Source organism: Buceros rhinoceros, unplaced genomic scaffold (assembly GCF_000710305.1).
Source record: "Buceros rhinoceros silvestris isolate BGI_N320 unplaced genomic scaffold, ASM71030v1 scaffold5512, whole genome shotgun sequence".
Classification (NCBI taxonomy): domain Eukaryota; kingdom Metazoa; phylum Chordata; class Aves; order Bucerotiformes; family Bucerotidae; genus Buceros; species Buceros rhinoceros.
Genome location: NW_010398183.1, coordinates 11,730 through 23,139, shown reverse-complemented (window position 1 = coordinate 23,139; position 11,410 = coordinate 11,730). Strand labels below are relative to the sequence as shown.

The window sequence follows — 11,410 nt, the reverse complement described above, 5'->3', positions numbered from 1 at the left end:
AACTGATTTAAGCCACCCCAACTCTAAGCTAACTTTTACTTAAAAGTCCATCTACGACTTGCTAATCTAAGAAGTTATCTGTGCTTCTGGCTTCGGCGCAGTTCTGCAGAAGGCCAGCACTGCTGTTTATAAATGGGATTTTACTCTTCTGTGAAGTTCTTAGACAAATCTTACAAGTTGGGAAAAAAAATGGAATAGTTTGGTAAGAAGACGAACGACTGAAGCAACTGCTTTATAGCACAATATGAAACTTGACACTGTTTTCTGCTGCCAGTATGATTCCCAAGTGAGATGGATAAATTGTGGTCAAGACCTGGACAGGTTAACTAGTGGTCATCAGTGCTGGTGGTACCTTTATATACAAAAAAAAAAAAAAAAAAGGATACTATTGGACAGGGCATTTGAAATTTAATACCAGACATGAAACAAGACATCTGTTGGACTCTCATTTGTTTCTCTTTGAATGGGCTTTAATTGAAAGCTCAGTGAAAAATGCAGGTTACATTCTTAGTGTTATCAATAGTTTGTAACAGCAACAACATCAGAACAGTGATGCATCTAATATTTATACACTTTCTAATTTTAGATGTCGAAGAGCAATACATTATCAGATATATATACACACAATTTCAAGCAATTAAAAGTAAATAATAAACCCCTCCTCCCAAAACCCTTAAACAATATATTTCCTTACACTAATAATGTCTTTTTCACATATACTTGACAAAGAGTCTTTTTAAGTTACTTATCTTAAGAGTAATCTGTTAATGGAGATCCTGGACCAGCCCCATTAAAAGTTCGGGTTTAAGTTTATACAGCTTGCTAGCCACATAACCAGTGTGGCTCTACATTGTAAACAAATCCCAAACGTCTACAATGATTGGAATTAGTCTTGTGTAAAGGAGATCTATGCATCTCATGATAGAATAAATTTAAACCAATACATTAAAATGAGAGAGAGAAAGGGAGAGAGATAACTGACAAACTAAACAGTTTGGGGGATCAATTATGTGATTATCTAAAAAACCAAGTTAACTTAATGGTAAGATTCTTATTTTCTGTACAGAGAGGCTCTGGTTCATTTCGCTTTAGCTGCTCTAGAAATACGTCATTTAAAAAAAGGGTTGATTTGTGAAATTCTAAAGCAGAGCTTCCAAGTGTAAAAGCGTGCCCTTGGCAGCATGAGTACAAAGTTTGCCAAAACTATCTCGGGTGATCATTCCATCTCGTCTCGTGAGGGCACTGCACCAGCATAGCTGTACGTGTTTGGAGCCCTCAGCATGGGCACAGAGGCGGTAAGTGCAAAGCTTACCTTCAGCGGGGAGGAGTCACCCCTCCCACTGAAGGGCTTAAAAAGGTACAACAATTTGTACCTAGAAAAGTTCAAGTGAAAATAAAAGCAGAAAACTGGAGAGAGCACGAAAGTTAAGCAGAGGTTATAGTAACGTTGACACTGTGGTAATCTTACTTTTTAACAAAATCACAGATGAAAACCTCTTGAGCTTATTGAATAGGAACTTGTGCAAGTCCAAATGGAAGAGAAGGCTGAGAAGAATCCTACGGTTTAGTTAACTTGTGTCAAATGGGATGCGGAGACAGCTGCAGCTTTCTGACAGAGGTGATCGAAGATGGCTGAAAAAGTTTGCAGTAGCTCATAATGTCCATCTGGTTTAGTCACTTGTTTGAACTGTCTAAAGGGCCAGCTGCAGCTTAGTCATGTTCCTCTGGTGCATGTTGTGATGACGAACTAATTCATCAGACCTGGCAAATTTTTTTTGACAGCTGGGCCACCGGCAACTGAAAGGCTTTTCACCTGTTAACAAAACACCCTGTTATTAGCTGGGTTTACAGCTCGCCTGAGACGCTGCTCTTTATTTGCCTTCTGGAGGGTTGTGAGGAGCCATGCGGAGCCCCTTGTCAGGAGGAAAGGCATCCCGGGCTGTCCTGAGCGGGAGGGGGAGTGCCCTCAATTCCTGCTCTCATCAGCACTCACTGCTTTCCCTCAGCTGATATTTAAGAGCCTTTTCCAGTGATGTAGAACATTCTGCAGTGGTCCTTTCCTGAAGACAGGCCCTTACCGGACACCGTGTTGCCGTGTCTATGCTACTCTCAGCTCTGAGCAGACTAGTTTAAAGGTCACTCTGGCACTCACACAAACTTCAGTCACACCTCGGACTGCGGTGCAGACATGCTGTTAGTCACTGTGAAAATTGTCAGTGACTAGAGCTTGACCTCAAGTCACAGAGAGTTTTTCCAGCTAGTTCACCGAGTTTTGGCTGAAGTGCTTTCAAACTGGTGAGTGTAAGTGAATATGGCAGAAGCAACAGAGTTCAGCACAAAGTCTGACGAGCCAGACTGGAAGTTTCCCACTACTGTCTAAATAAAGCAGATTCACGGGAGATGTTAAAGGCTCAAAACATTCAGTATTTTTCTAACATTTCCATGAGCATCCTATTCACTAAAAATGACCCCAAGCAAAGCACATTCAGTTTTAACGAGAAATGCCATCACCTGTTTACAGTTTAATCTGGTCTTTCGATTTTCTACAGAATTTCAGTGGTATTTCAGGCCACAGGAATGCTGATGGAATGCCTTCATTAGCTCAGAGCAGTGTCTGGTGGTGACTCATGTTTCTTTTGGAATTGCATTTTCTTTTTTTTCTCCCCCAAAATAAATGCAATATTTTAAAGTGGGTTCAGCTCTGGGGCTAGGCTCTTCTGTGCTGTCTACACACCTCGTACTCTCCAACTCAAGACACACTGGGGTGGTGCGAGCTCACCCAGACATCTTCTCTTTGCCTCACGCTTTGAGCATTTCATGAACATCCAAATTCAGGAAAAAGGGCATCTGGGATTAGCATAAACGTGTATTTCTGCTTGCAAAATCCCATGCAATATATTTAAGGGGGAGCGTGTGTTTAAAATCTGCTTTATCTACTGAACATACGTGCTGGCAAAAGCATCACCTGAGTGCATGAAACAGTATGGGACAGAACTGATCCCGTCAGAGCTACTGCCAAAAATCACAGCTTGTAGAAACGGGTCTTCTTTCATCTCAGCAGCATTAGCAAAACCATCCTGTGAACCGATGCAAGTTGTCTACTACTGGCCAGTTTTTCAGTGAACTACCACAGTAAAAGCAGCACAGTTTTGTTGTTTCACAAGCAATTCTGGTTGTCCTCTTGCAGGGGGCAACAATCTCAATTACTTCCATCATGCTGGGTACAGAACACTTTGTTCAGCTTCACTGTACAGATATCAGTAATCACATTTCCATCGCTAAAAATGTATATACATGTATAGAGACTTCCTTTGACTCCTTTTTTTTTTTTTTGCTTTCTACAGCAAAGACTGCTGTCGTAGTAAAATTGCTACAAAACCCCCTGAATAAAGAGTATGGCAGTTGACTTAAAACTAGGATGTAACTAGATGGAAATCAGCTGTGCTTTGCTTCACCAAGATGTAACATGGAGCAAGTTAACTTGAGCTAGGTGTTTTGAGCTAACTTTAGGGGACACAAGAAAGAAAGAGGAACGAAGCTACAGGGCAAGATGGAGATAAAAAATCCCCACCGACCACTTGTGCTCATTTCCCTTAGGACATGCGTATTTTACAGTCCAAGGAGCATGATGCATCCAAAACCGACAACAGGAGCATCATCCCAGCAGCACGCAGCTGAGCCGCAGAGCTCGCACAGAGCCCGAGCCAGCAGCAGGCGGCAAGCCCACGCAAAGGCCTGTGCTACGAGGCTACCAGCGCTCAAGAGAGGCTGCTTTCAGCAGTGAGTGCCGTGTGGGCTTGGATGACATGGAGCAAGGAAGAGCTACAACCGGGAGATGAGTTTCACAAGCAAAAGGAGACCGAGGTCTTCACTGATTTATTAATCTGGGGTAAAAAATTACTGGAGCCATGAAAGTCTTGAAGTGGCAGTTCAGCTGGCAATGAAATGTGATGGCAAACATAGTTCTTTCTGGCTTGCTAGCATGGGACAACTGCTTGCCATTCTACCAGAGCGTTACCTCTTGCTGAAAACATCTTTCTTCGTGCAAATGCACAGACCCTGGTCCTGCAACTCTCCGCGAGACTATGGGGGGAACCCAGGACTACAGCCGTGCCCTTTACCATTTGCAGATTGCAAGTGCAGACATGGCCCTTACTTGAAGCATTTATTTGGCCAGTGCCACAGAAAATGCCATTGTTCTCAGGCAAATCTTTTCCTTTATCAAAATTCGTCTTTGATTTTTAAAATCTTCAATATGAGCTTTTATGGTCCAGAAGAGAAAAAAGAATCCTTAGCAGGGAGAAAAAGATTTTCAGGCTCCTTGTCCATCTGCACAAAGACTGAATTTGAAAGGTTAACACCTGCACAGAAAACACTGTGACATCTAATAACATGTCAGAGTGCTCAGTGAACAATTACTTGGTAAAAAATACTGCATACATAGTGGAAGGGAACAGAAAACATCAGTTCATAGGAATAATTCTAAAACTTAAAACTAAAATACAGAGGTTGCTGCAGTCACTCCTTAATGGTGTTTACATTCACGTGAGGACAGAGGAGACTAAAATGGCCTCCTATTTTTGACCCTGTATTTATATGAAATCCTACAGTTTCTACAAAAAGGTCCTTGGGTATTTGAGTAAGCTTTTAGTTTAGTGTCTGTCAGTGTGAGTCTGCAAAAGGCACTCCTTTTATCTTGTGGAGAGATTACAGTACAACAGCAACGGCAAGAGCTTTGCCGTGCTACCCTGCATTAGGCTCAACCAACACTTAGGAGGAGCATGAGTAGGCACAAATACTTTAGATTACAGACCTTCGGCTGAGGATAGAATTAAAATTTCTATCCTGTAGGGTTTTCTCAGCAAAGGTAGTAGATCAACTTGACATTTGTGGGGTGAGACCATGATGTTCATTTCACAATAGCTGACAAAATGTATTTTGCCAAGCTGAAATTTCTTTAAACGTGAAGAAAGAAAGTGTAGTTTCCAAACTCACCTAAATCCCTTCATGAAAAGTGGCTATGACAGTTGGGGAATGTAGTCCCACTGAAAAATCAGCACACTCTGAAATTCCTTCTGTTCTGAATATTTGACTCCTGGTTAAGAGACTTGCTAATCATGTAATTCACAACAACATTGCTTTAAACTTAAAAAATAATGAAATATAAATGTGAAGAAAAGTTTACGCACTTGTTTTACCTGTATGAGTCCTGGTATGAGTCTTCAGATGATCAGATCTGGAGAACTTTCTCTGACAGGTTTTACACTGGAAGGGCTTTACACCTGAAAAGACAAGAGAAAGTAATCTATTCTTCTAGCCCAACACCTTCTGGAAGGGTGAATTAAACCAGCTATTTCTGAACTTTCAAAAGCCTGGGTTTTTCTGTACTAGTTACCGTAACTCCTCCCTAGCTTCATGCCTACACATTGCAGAGAGTCATCAGTCAGGGTACCACCCTTTGTAACCTCCTCTTCTGACACCTGGGTCTGAAACATCCAAACAGCACCATCGCAAACACCCACTCACACTGTCGGGCTAAGGAGGTTCTGCAAACGTTGCTAATCCTGATCCTCTGGCTTGGTGCTGTAAGAACAGAAGTGCAGAGGTATATTTTCATATACTCCCAGCAGGCTTAACTTACTTTACACTTCTACTACTTACTTTACACACTTGGGGGACTGCTTAGCACAGGTATGTTTGACCATGCAGTTGCTAAAAGTGTGTCACCCCAACGAAGTACTTCTACCACCAGCTTTCAGAGACACCTCCTGCATCTCTCACTGACACTGTGTAAGTGGGATAGAACATCTTTAGCAAGAAAAGTAGCAGGCAGAAATCCATCACTGATCAGGGAGTGAACCAATTGTCAGGAGACCCAAACACAGCTTCTTGCTGTGACTCAGTCAGAGGGGTGCTCTGAAGCCCTTTCTCATGTTCTGTGCAGAGCACCCTCATGGTTCCTCTCCCACCCAGGAAGCTACAACCACCACCTCCTCTTGTGAGGCTTTGGAAGGACAGCAGTCTCCCCTGTCGGTCTAATCGAGACCTCCAAGCACTCCTGAAATGCTGAAGTTAGTTCTCTTGACAATTCCAGAGAACAGTGTATGTGCCAAAAACAACTTGAATTTGGACTGAACTCACAAGAAGTTTTCTCTCGGAACATTTCACCTTGCAAGTGAGTCACTGAGAAAGACGCCCAAGCCCAGCTAGGACACAGACCCATTCGTGGCTGCTGCTGCCTTCTCTGCTGTGTGTGAACTGCTACAGACTTTCCAGGCTATTCGTGCAATCCAACCAGCCAGCTCTTCGATGCTTCTCTCCTTGCTGTTCCTAGAATTCCTTTTTATTTGGCAGAATTCAAAAAAAGGCTCAAATCTAAGCTTAAGTGGTTCGCTGAATTACAGTCTTAAGCAATAACAGCTGGTGTGGCTTTTCCACCTCAGCTTCTGCTTTCCACGTATAAGCGCACAGTCAATCCACCAGCCTTTCAGGTTATGCACGTGCAGCACTCACCTACTGCCGCTGCCACACAAACATCAAATACCAACAAACAGCAGCAGCTTTTAGGTTATGCATTGTTAACTTTTTCTTGAAGAACTGTTTGGTTTCTACAAATAATACATTCCCTGTCTCGGGGACATGGCATAGAGCAAACAGTTTCATTAAAGCTGTTTCAAAAGACAGTGGCAGGAAGAAAGAGGCACTTACACAACCATAGCAGTGTTGAAAAGCCGATTAAAAAAAACCCATCTACAATCCCCTCCTAAAGCTAACTTCAGGCATTTGGCACTTTGGGTACCACGTATGAGCAGGCACAACATCAGGAAAATACCCGGTTAGAACTATACTTTTTGGATCACAATTCTCACATAAAGATGAACTGTAATCAGCAGAGGTGTGGTGTCAACAAACCTGTGTGTCGTCTTTGGTGCCGTTTGAGTTGGTCTGAACGAGAAAACCTTCGTTCACAGTCTTTAAAATCACACTGATAAGGTTTTTCACCTGTAAAGGACAAACAGAAAAAATAGCTAAATGAGGGAACACATCAACATGAATCAGAAGACGAAACGTTACACTAAATGTGTTACGCTAAAAGGCTCAGACTTCCAGTCTAGTGGTACACCACGACTCACTCGCTGTAAAACCACACCATTGCGCTGGAATCAGCGGGGAAAGGCTGGCGCAATCACCGCACTGACACTGCTATTGAACCTGCTCATGCTAAAAAACCAACCCGTTAGGTTAAAGCTAAAAAAATTACAGGTTGTACCAAAATGTTTTTATTGTTTTCTGCTGGCATGTAGCGTACCACAAAGCTGATGAAATTGAGCCAACTCACACACACACACAAAATCTTTATGCTTTACAGGAATAACTGTATGATCTTCAAGATCTGATTCACATCTGGTCAAAGGCCTCTTCGCACAACACTGGAATCCTACGACAGCCTCATTACGTTTATACCTACACAAAGCCTGGTTACAGCCCCGCACAGAAGCCTCAGCACAAGACGTAATGAAACATCTCTCACTGGCAAGCTGGGAGGATCCTGGGTTTTATCTGAAAGGTTCACACGAGACCAGCTGGGCCCTGCTTTGTCTGCAGTGGAGAGCTGAGATGTAAAACAAAGGTCCAGCAGGAAGGAACTAAAGAAAAACATCAGCTGAAGTGGGCCATGGGTTTAATTTCTCTGGGTACCCTTTTAAACACATATTGCTTTCATAAATCTTCACTGAAAGTGTCTGCATTTCTGATTTTATTATGAGGAGGAAATGTATTCTGGTTGCACTGGTATTCCGAGATACCAGTGAAGCTACTGCAGCTGGAAGCAGGAGCATCCTGATCTAGGTAACGCGGCGTAAGCAGCATACTAAGAAGAGCATTGTGCATTCATGCTGGTGCAGCTAAGATCAAAATTTCACAAAAGCAACTAAATCTGCAAGAACAAGCCAACTTCCTGTGAGTGACAATCACCCAAAGGAGTTTACTCTTTCTCAAACCTGGGTGTGGACAATTTCCATGTCTGCTGTGCTTAATTTATTAGCATAAGGGATTAAAGTTGCCACAGGTGTTTGAAATAGTGCCCCACACTCTGACCGCAAGGACTCCCTGGGGGGTGCCTGCTTCTCAGAAACCACTTACTGCCAAGGAATTCAGCCCTCTGGCAGATTTAAGAGGGGGGATGTCAGCAGAGCAGAATGCAGTGACAGGGTGATTGTCTGCTAATTGCAATATAAACGCAGAAGATGGTGAAGGAGGTATTTGAATAAAACAGTATAGTGGGTCTGACAGCATGCACATGAAAGTATTTCTTTAAATGCTTTGAAATATGATCTTGATTAAATTAAGAACAAATTTAACCAATGCATATATTAAACGAATCAACTGAAGATGCTTAGATAGAGATACGATCACCCTGCGTAGAAAACCAAAAGCAAGCAAACAAAAAAGAGTCACAATATTTGGCCAAAAATCCTGATTTCCCTTTCTTTCTACATCCTCCATATCTTCATTGCATCACCTTCACACCGTTCAGGTGTGAGATACCATGACTGTTTTGAAACTTATCTTGTAGTTTACGTACGTAAGTATTCTTATTTCATGCCATTGAAATGAAAGCCTGAGAGCAGTCCATGCTGGGTGAGGCCAAAGGTCCACCCAGCCCAGCAGTGTCCCACCACAGCTCACCGAGGCTGCCTGCAGGAGAGCAGAAGACAGCAAGGATGCAGCAGCACTTTCCCTGGACGCCCTCCTAGTACCCAGCAGCTCCTGAGCTAGCAACTTCCCGAGCCAAAGGCGCCTTAAGGCGGCTTTCTATGCAACACTCATCAATGAAGTTTCTTTCCATTGTTTTGTCCAGCTGTTTCTTGAACCCACGTAAGCTTTCAGCTTCCTCGGGATTCTGCAGAACGATACTCCCCAGCTTATGCGCGGAGGTCAGTCTCTCAAAGCAAGGTTAATGAAGGAGGGCTGCCCTAGAAGTTACCACACCAGGCTCTTCAGGAGAGAGCTTGTGCAGCTTCCAGCCCAGGCTCTGCTCCACCCCTTTCTCGCCTCTGCACACAGGGGACATGGCTCTGTCTTTCAAAGGTGGTGTAATGATGAACTACACTAACGACTGCAAGACATTTACAGCATGATGGCACATGCCATAGTAAAAGGATATTTGCTTTTGTCAAAACAAAGAAATCATTATTAGATGATTAGCACAAAAGCCATTATTAGACTGCACTACATAAACCCTGCAGAGCCTCAGAAATTCACCACCGAGATCCAAGTCCCCTACCACATACACGACAACCTTCCGGATTTGCAGATTCTCATACTTCCTTGTGCAAACTCATACCTGCAGCTGAGTGTATTTCAGAGGAAGAATATCCCTGGCAAACTGGCAGAGGATATTTTCTCTGCAAAGATGCCCAGCTTTCTGTTAGAATAAATCCATTTTTTCCAATGCGTGGCACTGAACCCAAAGGGTCTCTGGCAAGAATGCTGACGTTTCCACCATAAATGAAATTTATGGAGGTCTAGACACCAATTTGTTTCTGCAAAGAAGTCTCTGAAGTCTGCCACAGGATGACAACTCCCATTAATTGCTGTACTGTTGAAAAGTTCTATGTGTTTTTTGCATTTCCTCACAGAGGCCTATCCGCTGCAGCAAAATACACCAAGATAAGAAAAAGGTTTTTTGGCTATACATGTTTCAATAAAGGCATTGTTAACAATGGATAAGCAGTCTTGGAGGGTACAAAATGTCAACATATTTTCAACTCAGGCTGTGTGGAAACATTGGTAAAAACTGATTACGAAATCCAGTTTTGTGTTTCAGGGTCTGCTTGATTTTGCAGTGCTGTGAAGAACAGAAGACCTGATGAGCCAGACCTCTGTAAGTATCTATTACAGAAAGAAGAAAGATAATCAAGAGCCAACATTATTCTGCAAAGATACCATCTGCTGGGATCATATCAGAAAAATCTAACAGCTTGTTTTCAAGTCTCATAGCTTTAAAAATTGACCTACCACTACACTAAGAAAGGTGGAAGAGCTTCAAACCCACGAGTGAATCCAGAACAACCTTATAGGAAGACTAATAAAACATCACGTAGGCTGTAGAGAGGTATATCAAACATAACCAGATTATCCTCCACTTGAGCTGACATCTGGCAGCTCTCCTGACTTTCGACTGGCTCGTCAGGATTCCTCCCCATCAAAACAGCAAAGCAGAATACGAAGAGGCACCTCCCGTTGTCTAGGAAGAACATTAGGTGATCTGTTTGCCAGCCACCTTCTGTCTAATGTGCTAATTCCATCAAGTCCAATTTCTGTATCCAGTAGAGAACTCTAGAATGGAGTTCTGGAGTTTTGGGTTACAAACAGCAAGATGATCACAGAGTGCACGAGGTGCCCACATAATTATCACCATAAACCAACAGCCTCACTCTCGTCATACTGGCCCCTTAAGACATCCCCAAACATAGAAAAACAAGCAGGAGGAGAAAAGGAAGAAGGTGCAGAGAAGTGTAAACTGTAGCTACTGTAACTGTTATGAACAAGACACACATTCTTCACAGCGATGATTGATCTGCCCTTGGAGAACACTGGTTTCCAAATTTTGCTTTTGAAAATCAGCTTCCCCACAAGCAGGAGATAAAGACATGAAGTTACAAAGGAGACTGGAAGTGGATATGCCTCACTCCTGAAGAGCATGGTACTGAAAAAACCCATTATGGCCACCAAGACCAGACTCTCCACCACACTGAGCAGCCAGGAAAATATGTTAACCCAGAAGTGTTCACAGACTATCTACTCCAGATGCTGCCCCATACAGTACAGTTCACCCAGCACTCCCAAAAACTAGGATTAACAGATGGCAGGAGACAAGAAATGAAGGGCAGCGTACTTTAAACCTCCAGAGCAGCTGGAAATTTGGCAAGTAAAATTTCCAGTCAACAACCACAGGAAATGGCTAGTACCTAGACACAGGCTGAGGACAAAGCCCTGCCAGCCTGCTAAAGAGGAGAGCTCCCTTCTGATCCTAAAGCTGAATATGTCAAACTACCCAAGCAATTCTGGTGGCAGCAGTGCCCTTTCCCTTGCTTCCTCCCTTTACCTGTGACCAGCCTCAAAAGCTCACGTGGTCTTATCAGTGGCGACACCTGTATCAGCAAAAAAGCTTTGGGAATCAAATTGGCCTCTTATGGGAAGTAACTTGCAATGGTTTGAGAAATAAATAGGTTTTGTTGTCGATACACCAAAAATCTGTGGCAGAGAAGCTGGGCCAACCTGTAACACAGAGGATCCATCCTGTTCCTCTATCATGTGAACCAACAGAGAAGGAAGGGGCAGGCACAACCTCAGAGACAATGGCAGAAGTCCCCAGGGGTGCTGGGCAGCCATAGTCCTCTCCCCT

General features: G+C 43.2%; 1 protein-coding gene across 1 annotated transcript in view; it reads right to left on the bottom strand.

Moving 5' to 3' along the window:
- Positions 1-1,691: 1,691 nt before the first annotated feature.
- WT1 (Wilms tumor 1) overlaps positions 1,692-11,410 on the bottom strand; it is a gene marked incomplete at its 5' end in the record, with an annotated part of 12,870 nt that continues 3,151 nt past the window's right edge. Inside the window, 3 exons of the mRNA XM_010130983.1 lie at positions 1,692-1,813; positions 5,199-5,282; positions 6,913-7,002. Coding sequence (XP_010129285.1) covers positions 1,692-1,813; positions 5,199-5,282; positions 6,913-7,002 — 296 coding nt within the window. The remainder of the gene's footprint in view (positions 1,814-5,198; positions 5,283-6,912; positions 7,003-11,410) is intronic.